The sequence below is a fragment of the Strix aluco genome, unplaced genomic scaffold, assembly GCF_031877795.1.
Source record: "Strix aluco isolate bStrAlu1 unplaced genomic scaffold, bStrAlu1.hap1 HAP1_SCAFFOLD_125, whole genome shotgun sequence".
NCBI lineage: Eukaryota > Metazoa > Chordata > Aves > Strigiformes > Strigidae > Strix > Strix aluco.
The window spans coordinates 12,808-26,533 of NW_027436591.1; the positions used below are offsets into that span (position 1 = coordinate 12,808).

At 73.2% G+C, this 13,726-nt stretch overlaps 3 protein-coding genes across 3 annotated transcripts; all 3 read left to right on the forward strand.

The window, feature by feature from the left end:
* Positions 1-113: 113 nt before the first annotated feature.
* On the forward strand, positions 114-8,296 carry PELP1 (proline, glutamate and leucine rich protein 1). Its single transcript, XM_074814028.1, is given in 18 exon segments — positions 114-278; positions 558-622; positions 1,364-1,469; positions 1,867-2,016; positions 2,469-2,540; positions 2,648-2,707; positions 3,146-3,296; positions 3,758-3,887; positions 3,952-4,039; positions 4,174-4,210; positions 4,213-4,261; positions 4,733-4,849; positions 5,133-5,283; positions 5,358-5,484; positions 5,683-5,738; positions 6,006-6,242; positions 6,676-7,887; positions 8,137-8,296. Coding segments are annotated over 18 exon segments (3,018 nt in total). The 5' UTR covers positions 114-152; the 3' UTR covers positions 8,221-8,296.
* Positions 8,297-8,415: 119 nt separating this feature from the next.
* On the forward strand, positions 8,416-10,041 carry SNAPC2 (small nuclear RNA activating complex polypeptide 2). The gene is made up of 5 exons (XM_074814031.1): positions 8,416-8,658; positions 8,870-8,989; positions 9,082-9,150; positions 9,260-9,485; positions 9,683-10,041. The coding sequence occupies exons 1-5, from the start codon at positions 8,449-8,451 to the stop codon at positions 9,964-9,966; spliced, it is 909 nt and encodes a 302-aa protein (XP_074670132.1). The 5' UTR covers positions 8,416-8,448; the 3' UTR covers positions 9,967-10,041.
* Positions 10,042-10,342: 301 nt separating this feature from the next.
* Positions 10,343-13,680, forward strand: COPS6 (COP9 signalosome subunit 6). The gene is made up of 10 exons (XM_074814029.1): positions 10,343-10,492; positions 11,008-11,133; positions 11,471-11,602; positions 11,858-11,946; positions 12,039-12,101; positions 12,224-12,271; positions 12,544-12,658; positions 12,854-12,946; positions 13,164-13,264; positions 13,434-13,680. Exons 1-10 carry the CDS (start codon positions 10,414-10,416, stop codon positions 13,572-13,574), a joined length of 987 nt encoding a protein of 328 aa, XP_074670130.1. The 5' UTR covers positions 10,343-10,413; the 3' UTR covers positions 13,575-13,680.
* The last annotated feature ends 46 nt before the right edge of the window (positions 13,681-13,726 follow it).

Below are 13,726 nucleotides of genomic sequence, written 5' to 3' on the forward strand. Positions count from 1 at the left end.
AGGCCACCCCCCACGCCCCCTCCGTGCAGGCTGCTCCCAGGCCCCGTCCCCGCCCCGCCCATTGGCCCCGCCCCTCCCTCGGCCCCGCCTCCCCCGCGCAGCGGCGAGTGACGTCGTCAGGCGGCGCCCGGCGGTGACGTCAGCAGGCGGCGATGGCGGCGGTGGCGGCGGCCCGGGCCCCCGCCGCGCCGCTGCTGGAGGCGCTGAGCGCGCTCCCGCCGTCCCGGCGCGCGCTGCCGGGGCTCGTGCGGGGGCTGCGGGACAGTGCGGGCACGCAGGTGCGGGGGGAGCGGGGGGGCGCCGGGCCGGGAGCGGGACCCCCGGGGAGCGGGAGCCCCCGCCGGCGGCATCGCGACACACCCCCGCGGCCAGAGACCCCCCCCCCGGCACCGGGACCCCCCGGCCCCTCCCCCGGGACCTTTCCCCTCCCTCCCGTTAGACCCCCGGTGACCCCTGATCCCCCTCACGTGATCCCTCACGTGACGATACCGCGTCCCCCGTGACGCCCCGCCCCCCGTGACCGTTGACCCCGTGTGATCTCTGACCCGTGACCCCAGAGCGCTCAGGCCATCGGCGGCCTCGTCGGCGTCACCAGCGCCCGGCTCGGCTCCATGAAGACCCGGTGAGTGGCGGCCGCTTCGGCCAATCAGGACGCGCAGCTCTTTCCTGTCTTGTTTCTCATTGGTTACCGTGCTGGGGGAGGGGCAAAAAGGGAAGCGTGAGCCAATGAGAACGTCCGCTCATTAACTAAGGAGAGCACGCGGGCAGGTCACAGCGGTGCTACCATTGGCTGGCTGCTGCCATGGCGGGGAGAGAAACCAATCAAGAGAGGCCTTGTCCCTCGGGGGCGGGCCGTGTGGGAGGCAGCCAATCAGGAGGGTTGTGGCATGGGCGATGCCACCACAATCTCGATTTTCATTAGTTGCAGTGGGTGGGCAGTCAGCCAACCAGGAGCTGTCTCAGTGGCACACCCCTATGGCTCTGGCTCCTATTGGCTGAGTGGAGCAGCCAATCAGGGGGGTGTGTGCTCCCTGGACCACACCTGTGGTCTCTTGTTTGCTATTGGCTCCCTGATGTGCAGTGGGCGGATCTAGGAGGGACAGCAGCCAATGAACAGGAGTCTGCCTGGTGGGTGGGGCCATGCAGGCAGGCAGCCAATCGGGTGTCGTGTGTGTGCCACACCCTTACTGCCTTCCCTCCCATTGGCTCCCTTGGTATGACGAGTGGGTGGGTGGGACTTGGTGTCACACCAGCCAATCAGAAGCGGGACCCCCCCATGGAGTGTGGAGGGTGGGCTGTGCTATTGGCCGGCGGGGGTGCTGTGGGGGCGGGCCCTGCATGGCGGCAGCCAATGGCGTTGCAGGTTCGAGGGGCTGTGCCTGCTGTCGCTGCTGGTGAGCGAGAGCCCGACCGAGCCCTTCCAGCAGCACTGCCTGGGCTGGCTGCGCTGCCTGCAGCACCTGCTCCAGGTGGGGGGGTCGGGGGGGTCATGGGGGGGCTGGGGTTCCCTGAGGGGTGGGGGGGTCCCTGGGGGGGTCATGGGGGGCTGGCTGCGCTGCCTGCAGCACCTGCTCCAGGTGGGGGGGTCCTGGGGGGGTCCCTGGGGGCTGGGGGGGGGCCCTGGGGGAGCACCGGGGGACTGGCTGCGCTGCCTGCAGCACCTGCTCCAGGTGGGGGGGGCCCTGGGGGATGGAGGGGTCCTGGGAGGTCCCTGGGTGGTCCCTGGGGGGGTCCCTGAGTCGATCCTGGGGGCAGCACAGCCTGGGCTGGGCCAGAGCGGGGGCAGGGTGTGACTGGGCGACATGGGAGGCCAGGGGGCGCTGTGCCCAGGGGGGCTGCGCTGACCCCCCCCCGTCCCCCCGCCAGTCGCAGGACCCGGCCCCCACCATGGCGCTGGGGGTGGCCGTGCTCCACGACCTCCTGCTCTTCTCCTCCCAACTGCCCGAGCTGGCGCGGGACATCGGCACCAACCACATCCCCGGGCTGCTCACCTCCCTGCTGGCCCTCAAGCCCGAGGTGGGTGGGGGGCCTGGGGGGGACCGGGGGTCCGGGGAGGGGGGAACATGCACAGAGGCTGGGGATGATCGCACAAGGGCTGCGGAGGGGGGTCCAGGGGGGGCTGAGGAGGGTCACAGAGAGGCGGTGGTGTCCGGGGGGGGCACATGGGGGCGTTATGGGGGGCTGGGGGGGTCACAGGGGCTCTGAGGGAGAACATGGGGGGCTGGGGGCATGGTCAGGGGGCACAGAGGGGTGGGGGGAGGCTTGGGGGGGATTGGGTGACAGGTGGGGGGTGAGGAGGTGACACGGGGGGCACACCGTAGCGTTTGGGGGCTGTGGGTGGCTGGCGGGGCTGTGGGAACACAGAGGGAGAGCTCGGGGGCACACAGGGGATCTGGGGGGGCTTGGGGGGGGCACGGGGGATGTGGGGGGTCACGGAGTCTGTGCCTGCTCTGCTCCCCCCCCCGCAGTGCGAGGTCTCCACGCTGGAGGGCATCAAGTCCTGCATGACCTTCTACCCCCGCGCCTGCGGCTCCATGCGGGTGAGCACCCCCCGAGGTTTGGGGGGGCCACGCCTTGCCCCCCCAGGAGGCTGTGGCAGGGAGGGGCTCATGCTCTGTGCCCCCCCCTCACCCCTCGCCTCCCCCAGGGAAAGCTGGCAGCGTATTTCCTCTCCCGCATTGACTCCGAGTCCCCGCAGCTGCAGCAGGTAGAGGGGGGGCTGGGGGAGGACCCCAGATCTGTTCGGGGGGGGGCGCTAACGGCAGGTTGAAGGTCTGGGGCTGTTCTGGGGGGGATGAGGGAGCCCGGGGGGGGCTGGGGTCCATGCTGGGGTCTGTGGGGGGCAGCTGGAACCCTCAGGGACCTAAAGCCGTGTCTGGGGGGACCCTAGGAAAGGTGTGGGCAGCCCAAGAGGGTCCCGAGGAGGATGTGGGGGGTCCCAGGGAGGCCGCGGGGGGCTCGGGGGGGGCTGTGACAGCCATGGGGGGGCCAGACCCGGGGCAGCTGAAAGCGCTGGGGCGGCCCTGGGGGGGCTCATAGGGGCTGGGGGCCCCTGGGGTGCAGGAACAGTCCTTGGGGGGCCTCTGGGGGCTGGGGGCGGTTCCGGGGGGGCACAGTGGGGGTCCTGACGCGTGCCCCCCCCCAGCTGGCCTGCGAGTGCTACGCGCTGCTGCCGGCCCTGGGCCGCGGGTTCTCGCAGGGGCTGCGGCACACGGAGTGCTGGAACCAGGAGGTGCAGGGGCTGCTGGCCAGCCTGCACGGGCTGCTCGGGGCGCTCTTCGAGGGCAGCGAGACCGGTGGGTGGGCGCGGGGGGGCCCTCGGGGTGCCTTTGGGGCACTGTGGGGTGCAGGGAGACCCTCGGGGAGGGGTCTGGGGGGCTCTGAGGGCACAGAGAGACCCTGAGGGGTGGGTTTGGGGTACTGGGCGGTGAAGAGACCTTGAGGGGAGGTTCTGGGGGCACAGAGAGACCCTTGGGGGGTTTGGGGGCTCTGGCACATGGAGAGACCCCCAGGGATGGCTTTGGGGGGTCTGGGGGCACAGAGAGACCCTTGGGGGGGGTTGGAGGACACAGGGGAGCTGTGGGGATCCTGAGGAGTGGTTTGGGGGCACAGAGACACCCTTGGGGGGGTTTTGGGGTACCGGTGAGGTTGGAGGAACCCTGAGGAGCGTCTTGGGGGTCTCTGGAGACCAACAGGCCCCGGGGGGGTTCCCGGGGGGGTTCCCGGGGGTGCCTCAGCCCTAACGCTGCCCCCCCAGACCCGCTGCCCTACGAGGGGCCGGGGGTGGAGATGCTGCTGCCGGCCCCCCAGGACGGGGACACCGGCTTCGTCCTCACCCTGCACAACCGCTTCTCGGGGCTGGCCCGCGTGCTGCAGCTCCTGCTCAGGTACCGGCCCCCCCCGCGCCCCCCCCGGCGCCCCCCGGCCCCCCTGACCCCTTTTCCCCGGCAGCAAGGACTTCGTGGCTCCCGTCACCGTCCCCGTCCAAGACATTCTGGATCTCGTCTGCCGCTCCCTGAACATCACCAGCAAGAACATAGTGAGTGGGGGGGGGGGGGCGGTGAGCCCCCCCTGGGGCTGGGGAGGGGGCTGAGCCCGCACCGCTGTGCTGCTGTGGCCCCAGGGCCGCGTTTGGGGGTGCAGGGGCGATCCCAACCCTGCCCTGCCCCCCAGAACTGGTTCGGGGACGGTCCCCTGAAGATGTTGCTGCTGCGTCGGTCCACCTGGACATGCTGGACGTGCTCTCCGCCCTCATCCTGGCGTGAGTCTGGGGGGGCCAGGGGGGTCTGGGGGGGCCGGGGGACACGGCGTTGTGCTACAAGGGAACTGGGGGCAACTGGGAGGTTCTGGGGGTGCTAGGGAGACTTGGGGATGTTCTGGGAGGGAGTTGGGGGGAACTGGGAGGGTGCTGGGGGCTTTAGGGGCTTCTGAAGGCACTGGGACTGTACAGGGGCCTTGGGACACTGGAGCTTTACTGGAAGGGGACTGGGGTGAACTGGGAGGAAACTGGGGGTGCTCAGGAGACAGGGAGCTGTGCTGGGGGGGGTGGGGTGCTGGGGGGGGTGGGGTGCTGTAGGGGGGATGTGGGGTGCTGGGGGGGGTGTGGGGTGCTGAGGGGGATGTGGGGTGCTGTAGGGGGATGTGGGGTGCTGAGGGGGATGTGGGGTGCTGTAGGGGGGGTGTGGGGTGCTGGGGGGCTGTGGCGCAGCCCTGACACCCCCCCCCCCCGCAGGTGTGGGGCGCGCCTGGTGCGCTGGGGCAGCGTCCTGGGCCGCCTCTTCCCACAGGTGCTGAGCGCCTGGAGCGGCGCCCGCGAGGCCGCGCTGCCGGGGCAGGAGAAGCCCTTCAGGTACGGGGGGAACGTGGGTGGGGGCCCCCCCACGGCAGGGCCGGGCCTGGGGCGCGGGGACTCCCCCCCGCTGGTCCCTGCTGCTCCTGGGGGGCCCCCGCCTCTGTCCTTGATGAGCCGAGGCAGTTGGGGGGACACAGGGGGGACTGGGGGTGCAGGGGGGGCTGTGGGGGTCCCTGGGGCGGGGGTGGGGGACACAGAGGGGACCGGGGGTGCGGGGGGGGGTGGCGGTCCCTGGGGCGGGGGTGGGGGTCCCCGCGCCCCCCTGACCCCGCGCCCCCAGCGCGGTGCGCACCCGCCTGTACCAGGTGCTGGAGCTGTGGGTGGAGGTGGCGGGCGCCGCCTCGGGGGTGCTGCAGGGCCCCGGCGCCCCCGGCGAGGTGCTGCTGGCCCACCTGCTCAGCGACATCACCCCCCCGGCCGAGGGCATCAAGGTGAGCCTCCCCCGGACCCCCCCCCTCCCCGCAGCCCCCCCCGGCACCGCCGCCTCTCCTCTCTCCTCCCGCAGCTGAAGGCGGACCCCAAGCCCAGCGCCCCGAAGCGGCCCAAGCTGGGGGACGGGGGGGACGCCCCCGCCCTGCACCGCAAACTGGAGCCGGCGGCCAACAGTGACGTGTGCCGGGCCGCCCTGCGAGGTACGGGGGGGGCCGGGACCCCCCCGGGGCGCGGGGGCTGCACCCCTCCCTCAGGGCCCCGTGGGGACCCCCTGTTGCTGTTGCGGGGCTGGGGGAGAGGGGACCCCCCCATCACCCGGTTGGGGCTCCCCAAGGCCCCTGTGAGTGTTGGGGGGGGAAGGGGGCGCCCCCCCATCACTGACCCCGACACCCCCCCAGCGCTGCGTCGTGCCATCCTGACGGGGGGGCCGCTGATCAAGGAGGAGACGCACCGGGTAAGGGGGTGAGGGGGGGCCCCGCGGGGCTGGGGGGGAACTGGGGTGTCAGGGGGTGGGGGTGGGTCTGGGGCAGTTCTTGGGGGGCCTCGAGGGCGATGGGGGGGAACTGCTGGGAGGGGAGGGGGGGTCTTGGCAGGGGTGGCGCTGGGGCTGGGGTCTGGGGGGCAGGTGATGGGGGTGTCTATAGGGCCGGGACAGTGGGGGGGGGGATCGGGGACCCCCTGACTGTGCCCCCTCCCCTGACACCCCCCCTTCCCTCGTCAGCGGCTGCAGGAGCTGGTGGTGCCTCTGCTGCTGCGGCTGCCGCAGACCGAAGTCCCCCCCGGGCCCCCTGCTGCCGCCGCCGGCCCCCCCGGCACCCCGTACGCCAGCCCCCTGTGCCGGGCCGCCCTCTACCAGCTCCTGCTGGCCCTGGTGCTGGCCCCCGCCCCCGCCGGGGCCCCCCCCCTGCACTGCGCCCTGCGCGCCTTCGGCCAGGGCCAGCGCGACCCGGCGCTGCAGGTGAGACCCCGGGACCCCCCTGCCTCGCCTGGGACCCCCAGGACCCCCTGCCCCACTGCTGGGACCCCCGGGACCCCCCCGCCCCACCGCCGGGACCCCCAGGGTGTCCCCATTCCCCAGGGACCCTCCTATTCCTCCTGGCCCCCCCCTTTATCCCCCTGGGGTCTCCCCCTGTGCCACTGGGGTCGCCCCGTTTGGCCGCTCCCAGGGACCCCCCAGCCCTCAGCTGAGCCCCACACGGGTCACGACCCCCCCTGAGAGCCCCCCTGTCCCAGAGCTGGGACCCTCTCACCCCCCCCGGCCCCCCTTGTCCCACCTGGGTCCCCCCATTTCACAGCCAGAACCCCACCAGCCCCCAGCCTGACCCCCCCAGGGCCCCTCCATCCCCATAGGGACCCCCACAGCCCCCCCGGTAACCCCCTGCCCCCCCCAGGTCTCTTCCGTCTGCACTGAAGCCCTGGTGGTGGCGAACGCCTTGGCCCGGCCCTGGGTGCCCCCCCTGCACCCCACCGCCGTCCCGGGGGCCCCCCCGGAGCCCCCTGCTCCCCCCTTCCGCCCCCTGCCCCCCCCGGCCTTCCCGGGGGCCCCCCGGGCTGCCCCCACCAACCCGCTGGGGCCCCCCCGGCTGCCGCCGCTGGCGGAGGAGCCCCCCGGGGAGGCCCCCCCTGGGCAGCCCCCCTGCGCCCCCGGGGGCGAGGAAGAGGGGGGCCCGGCGGGGGGGCGCCCCCGGCGCCCCGTCTTCGTCCACTACGACAAGGAGGAGCCCTCGGACGTGGAGATCTCCCTGGAGAGCGACTCGGACGACAGCGTGGTCATCGTCCCCAAGCGGGGCGCTCCTCCCTCGCCCCCTGCCCCCAAGAGCGGGGGGCCCCCGCCGCCCCCCCCCTCGCCCCCGCTGGCGCCCCCCGAGCCCCCCGAGGAGCCGGGGCCCCCCCCGCCGCCCCCCCCGCCCCCCCCGCCGCTGCCCCCCGTCATCCCCCCGGCTGCCCCCCCGGAGCCGCCGGGGATCCCCGGGGAGCCCGACCCGGCCGTGATCAACATCAACAGCAGCGAGGAGGAGGAGGAGGAGGAGGAGGAAGAGGAGTTTGGGGAGGAAGAGTTCTTCGAGGAAGAGGAAGAGGAGGAGGAGGAGGAGGAGGAGGAAGAGTTCGATGAGGAGGAGGAGCTGGGCGAGGAGGAGTACGACGAGGACGAGGAAGAGTACGAGGAGGATGAAGGCCTGTCTGAGGAGGAGGAGGTGGAGGAGGAGGAGGAGGAAGAAGGGGGCGCCGAGGAGGGGCAGCCCCTGCCAGTGCCCGAAGAGCCCCCCCCGCCCCCGGGGGACACCGGCGCCCTGGTGATGGAGGTGGACGAAGGCCACCCGCCCCCCCCGGCCGGGGAGGAGGAGGAGGAGGAGGAGGAAGAGGAGGAGGAGGAGGAAGAGGGGACCAAAGCCCCCCAGGAGCCGGGGGAGGAGGAGGGGGAGCCCCCACCGGGCATCCCCGAGCCCCCACCTCCGCTCCTGGAGGCCCCCGAGGTGCCTCCCCCCGCCCTGGACGCAGCCCACCCCCTGCCGCACCCCGAACCCCTGGGGGGGGCCGGCAGCCCCCCCCCAGTGCCCCCCCAGCTGGAGGAGGAGCCGCTGCCCCCCGTGGAGAAGGAGGAGGTATGGGGGTGGGGGGGACAGTTGGGGGGAAATGGGGCAGTTTGGGGGGGGGGGACAGTTGGGGGGAAATGGGGCAGTTTGGGGGGGGGACAGTTGGGGGGAAATGGGGCAGTTTGGGGGTGGGGGGGGACAGTTGGGGGGAAATGGGGCAGTTTGGGGGTCGGGGGGGTGAGTTGGGGGGAAATGGGGCAGTTTGGGGGTCGGGGGGGGTGAGTTGGCCCCCTCTGACCCCGCCCCCCCCCCCCCCAGGAGCTGGACGAGACCGCCACCATGCTGGCGGATTTCATCGATTGCCCCCCGGATGACGACAAGGCCCCCGAAACGGCCTTGTGACCCCCTCCGGCGCCCCCCGCCCCCCCCGAGCCCCCTCACAGCGGCGAGACGCGGAATAAACGCACCGACCTCCCCCCCCGGGTGTGTGTTTTTGGCGTCCGAACTACAGCTCCCGGCGTGCCCCGCGGCTCTGCGCTCTGCCAGTGACGCAATCAGCCGGCGCCGCTCGGTCGCACCGCGAGTGGCGTCATCCCCGCGCGTCGGCGGCCGCCCCGGGCCGGCGGCGCCATGAAGCCGCCACTGCGGCCCCGCCTGGCCCCGGCGCGGTACGTGACGGGCCCGGGGGCGGCGGCGGAGCCGGAGCGGCCGCGGGCGGCCTGGTCGGTGCGCGAGAAGCGGGCGCTGCTCGCGGCGCTGCGGGCTCAGGCCGCGCTCGGCCTCCCCGACCTGCAGCCGCGGCCGCTGCGGGAGCGCCTGCCCCGGCGGAGCGAGGCCGAGGTGGGGGCGGCGGGGCGCGGCGGGGACTTTCGGCCGCTTTTGGGGGAGCGGGGCCGGGGAGGGTCCCGGTGCCTGGGGGTCCCCGGCGCTGGGGTCCCTGTGCGGGTGATCCCCGGCCGCTGGGTCCGGGGAGCAGCGGGGCCCTGGGCCCCCCCGGCGGGGCCCCCCCGGCGGGGCCCCCCCAGCCGCGTGTCGTTGTCTCCCCCCGCAGATCTTGTCGTTCCTGTCGCGGCTGCGGGGCCGGGCGGCGCGGGAGGCCGTGCGCACCCAGTACCGGCACTGCCTGGAGCAGCAGCGCTGCCGCCGCGCCCAAATCCCGGCCCCCATCGAGGTGCGGGGGCTCGGGGGCGGGGCGGGGCCGCAGGGGCGGTCCCTGCCCGGGGGGGTGGTCGGGGCCCGGTGTCACCCCCCTTCGACTTACAGGTGTGGCTGGAGCTGGCCGAGACGCTGGCGGAGGGGCTGGAGGAGGTGACAGCAGCCGCTTTCTCCCAGGTGAGGGGTTGGGGGGTTCCCGGAGCGCGGGGGGGTGGAAGGGACAGTGCCCCCCTCCCTGGGCACTTCTTGGGGCACGTCACCCCCCGTCCCTGTGTCGCACCTCCAGGTCCTCACTGTGGCGGCCACGGAGCCGCTGACCCTGCTCCACTCTGTCCCCCCACATCCCACCGGCACCGCGGCGCCCCCAGAGCGGGGGGGGTCGGCGCCGGGGGACCCCGCGGCCCCCCCACAGCCCCATGGTCCCGGGGCCTTCACCGTCGACTTCCAGCGGGTCTACGAATACCTGGCGCGGCTCTGCCTGTGCGGGAGGGGCCCCACGCTCCCCCCCGGCGGTGAGTGGGGGTCCCCGGTGCCAGGGGGGACTTGGGGCCCCTTGGCCGGTTTTGGCACCGTGGGGTGGCCCAGAGAGGGGGATCGGGGGTGGGGGGGGAGTGCTGGGGGGTCAGTGTTGCTGCTGTCCCTGCGGGGCTGGGACCCCCCGGGGGGGCATGGGGCGGGTGGGAGGTCCTGATGCCGTGTCCCCCCCCAGAGTCGGCGGTGGTGCTGGCGCTGCTGGGCTCCCTCCCGCAGGAACTGGGCTCCCTCGACCGTGCCGCCCTCCACGGCCACCTGCGTGCGTCCTACGGCACCCTGACGGCCCCCTACCCCCCGGGGACGGACCCCTGCCCCCCCGGGATGGACCCCTGGCCCCCGGGGACGGACCCCGCGGCTCCAGGCACGGCTCCTGGGGGCTGGGGGGGGGTAGGTCTCTGCCCCCTCAACCTCTTCCTGGTGCCTCTGCGGCTCCTGGCCCGAGCGGGACCCTCGGGGTGAGCTGGGACCCCCCCCCCCCCCCAGTGCGGCTCTGAGGGGCCGGGCTGGGCAATAAAGGCTGGAATTTGCCCAGAATTGGAGTTTCTGGAGTTGTTTGGGCAGCGGAGCAAAGAAGGGGGGAATCACCATTTCTGGGGTCACAGCGAGCAGCAGCTGTTTCCTGGGACCTCCTGTGAGGCTCTGGGAAAGGTCTGGGGGGGCCTTAGGAGGGACTGGGAGGGACTGGGATGGACTGGGCGGCACTGGGAGGCACTGGGATGGACTGGGCAGCGCTGGGAGGCGCTGGGATGCACTGGGCGGCACTGGGAGGCGCTGAGGAGCTCCAGTGCTGGCGGGACCCGCCACCGCCCGCCCCCTCCCTCGGCCACGCGCCCGCCCCGCCCCGCCCCCCCGCGCGGGCGCACAGACGCTGCGTACGGCGGCCGGGCAGGGACAGGCCGAGCCAAGATGGCGGCGGCGGCGGCCGGCGCCTCTTCCTCCGCGGCGGGGAGCAACGGAGCGGGCGGGATGGAGGTGGACGTGGCAGGTACCGCCCGCGGGGCCGCCCCGGCATACGGGACCGGCTCCACCGCCCCGGGGCTGCGGGGCCGCCCCGACCGGCCGGTCGGTACCGCGGGCCCCGCCGCCTCCCGCCGGGCCCCGCCCCCAACCCCCGGGCCCCGCCCCCGCGCCAATATCCCGCCCACAAACACCGGGCCCCGCCCCTTTCCCCGCCCACCCCAGTGACCCCGCCCCTGCGCCCTTGCCCCGCCCAAAAACACACGGGGCCCTGCCCACACCCCCATGGCCCCTGCCCCTTTTCCCCGCCCACAACCCCCGGGCCCCGCCCATAAAGACATGGTCCTGCCCACATCCCATGGCCCCGCCCCCCTTGCCCCACCCATAAAGACCCGTGCCCCGCCCACCCCCTCCCAGCTCCGCCCCCCAGCAGTGGCCACCTCTAGGGCTGTTGCCCCACCCCATTCCCTGGGGCCCCACCCACACACCCCTTGCCCCGCCCCCACCTCGGCCCCGCCCCCAGCTCTGCTCCCGCCCCCGCAGCCGCCCCCTCGGTGATGGCCGGGGGGGTCACGGGCAGCGTCTCGGTGGCCCTGCACCCCCTCGTCATCCTCAACATCTCCGACCACTGGATCCGCATGCGCTCGCAGGAGGGGCGCCCCGGGCAAGGTACGTGCACCCCCCGCGGCCCCCACAGCTCCACGGGGTCCCCCGCCCCCCCCAGAGCTCCCCGTGGGGCCCTCCAGAGCCCCCCCAGTGGCTTCCATGGCCCCCCAGGCTCCCCCACAGCCCCCTGGGGCTCTCCAAACCCCCTTATGGCCTCTCCAGGGCCCCCCACAGCCCCTGGTCTGGTCCCAGCTGGTACCTGGGGCTAGTTTGGGGCCACCCTCAGCACGAGTCCGAGGCTGAGACCAGTAGAGGTTTGGGTCAGGGCTGCTGGTGGTGGCCTCTGACCCCCGCTGACAGTCCCCCGTACCCCCCTGTGCCCCCCGCCCTGTCCCCGCAGTGATCGGGGCCCTCATCGGGCGGCAGGAGGGCCGCAACATCGAGGTGATGAATTCCTTCGAGCTGCTCTCGCACGCGGTGGACGGGCACGTCCTCATCGACAAGGAGTACTACTACACCAAGGAGGAGCAGTGTGAGGGCTCGGGGGGGCCCTGGGCTGTCTGGGGGGGGTCCTGGGCTGTGCAGGGGGTCCTGGGCTGCCTGGGGGCCCTGCCTTTGAGGAATGTCTTGTGAGAGGCGTGATAGGGTCTGTTGGGGCCGGGTTGGAGTTAGAGGTGGGGTCTGCTGCCTTTGGAGGGTCTGTGTGGTCTCCCCCTACCCCCAGATTGGGGGCGGGGGGTGCTGGGTGCCCCCCACCCCAGTCAGGGCACCCTTGGTCCCTCCCCAGTCAAGCAGGTGTTCAAGGAGCTGGAGTTCCTGGGCTGGTACACGACCGGGGGCCCCCCCGACCCCTCTGACATCCACGTGCACAAGCAGGTGAGTGGAGGGGGGTGGGGGGGCAGATGTAAGGGGCTGGCAGGGGGGAGGGGCGTGCACCCCATCCTGATGCCCCCCCTGCCACACTGCAGGTGTGTGAGATCATCGAGAGCCCCCTCTTCCTCAAGCTGAACCCCATGACAAAGCACACGGATGTAAGGCGGGGGGCGGGGGGGGGGAGGTGGGGAGCAGCCCCAGCATATCGGGGGGCCCCAGGAGCTCCCCCAATGTGGGTCTGGGCCCCCCCAAAACACACTTCTTCCCTCTCCTGCCCCAGCTACCCGTCAGCGTCTTCGAGTCGGTCATTGACATCATCAATGGGGAGGTAAATCAGTGCTGGGGGGGGTGGGAATGGGGCTGGGGGGGTCCCAGGGAGGTTATTTAGGCTGGGGGGGCTGCGGGGAGGCCAGGGGCTCCAGGGGTGCCCAGGGGATGTATTGGTGCTGGGGAGGGGTCCAGGGGTCTCTGGGGTGGTTGGTTGCAGCCGTAGGGACTGCGGGGGTGCAGGGAGGGTCTGGGGGCATTGGGGGGGGGCGGGGGTGGGGTGGCGCTGTTGTGTCCCTGTCATCGCGCCCCACACGTCCCCCCCGCCCTCAGGCCACGATGCTCTTTGCCGAGCTGACCTACACCCTGGCCACCGAGGAGGCCGAGCGCATCGGCGTCGACCACGTAGCCCGAATGACGGCGACCGGCAGCGGGGAGAACTCCACAGGTGGGGGACACGGCGGGAGTGGGGGGGGACGGGGGGGGACAGGTCCCAGGGCCAGGGTGGGGCACAGGGGAGGGGGAGCGGTGGAGAACGGGAGCCGCGGGGACCCACGTCCTGGCTTTGGGCTGCAGCTGCCCGGGGAGGGTCGGGGGGGGGAACGTGGAGACACACAGGGGACACGGGGCCTTGACCCCGCAGTGGCCGAGCACCTCATCGCCCAGCACAGCGCCATCAAGATGCTGCACAGCCGCGTCAAGCTGATCCTGGAGTACGTGCGGGCCTCCGAGGCTGGTGAGTCGGGGCTACGGCTGGCCCAGCGCCCCAGGGGGGTGACAGGGCTGTCCCCAGCGCCCCAGGGGGGTGACAGGGCTGTCCTCGCTGTCCTGGAGCGGGGGGGCTGGTTTGTCCCTGGAGTGTGCCCAGGGAAGGAGGACTGTGCCCAGGGGGGATGCAGGAGGCCCCCAGGGGTGTCCCCCGCGATCCCCGAGGCTGAGGGGGTCGCCCGCAGGGGAGGTGCCCTTCAACCACGAGATCCTGCGCGAAGCCTACGCCCTGTGCCACTGCCTGCCCGTGCTCAGCACCGACAAGTTCAAGACCGACTTCTACGATGTGAGTAACACCTGGGGGGGGCACAGGCCCCTTGGGGAGCTGGGGGGTGGGGTCTGGTCCCCGTGTCCCCACCAGGGCACACAGCGGGTCAGAGCCGTCTCCCCTCTGCCCCCGGGGCTGCTGTGGCTGGGGGCACCTCAGCAGCCCCCTAACCCCTGCCCCCCCTCAGCAATGCAACGACGTGGGGCTGATGGCGTATCTGGGCACCATCACCAAGACCTGCAACACCATGAACCAGTTTGTCAACAAGTTCAACATCCTCTACGACCGACAGGGCATCGGCCGCCGCATGCGGGGGCTCTTCTTCTAGGGGGGGCACCGCCGACCCCACCCCGCGGCTGGGGGCCCCTCCTCAGGACTGTGTCCCCCCCTCCTGGGGGTCCCCCCAATAAATCAGCTCCAGGCTGGGAACTGCAGCTCCGGCCTCGTTTGACATCCGGGAGAGCTGGGCCCAGGGGAGCG

Bases quoted from the DNA above. Each gene is read 5' to 3' on its own strand.
- SNAPC2 (XM_074814031.1), top strand. From the start codon at position 8,449: ATGAAGCCGCCACTGCGGCCCCGCCTGGCCCCGGCGCGGTACGTGACG. The intron at 8,659-8,869 runs GTGGGGGCGGCG...CTCCCCCCGCAG, and splicing joins CCCGGCGGAGCGAGGCCGAG to ATCTTGTCGTTCCTGTCGCG. The intron at 8,990-9,081 runs GTGCGGGGGCTC...TTCGACTTACAG, and splicing joins AAATCCCGGCCCCCATCGAG to GTGTGGCTGGAGCTGGCCGA.
- COPS6 (XM_074814029.1), top strand. From the start codon at position 10,414: ATGGCGGCGGCGGCGGCCGGCGCCTCTTCCTCCGCGGCGGGGAGCAAC. The intron at 12,102-12,223 runs GTAAGGCGGGGG...CTCCTGCCCCAG, and splicing joins CCATGACAAAGCACACGGAT to CTACCCGTCAGCGTCTTCGA. The intron at 12,272-12,543 runs GTAAATCAGTGC...CCCCGCCCTCAG, and splicing joins TTGACATCATCAATGGGGAG to GCCACGATGCTCTTTGCCGA.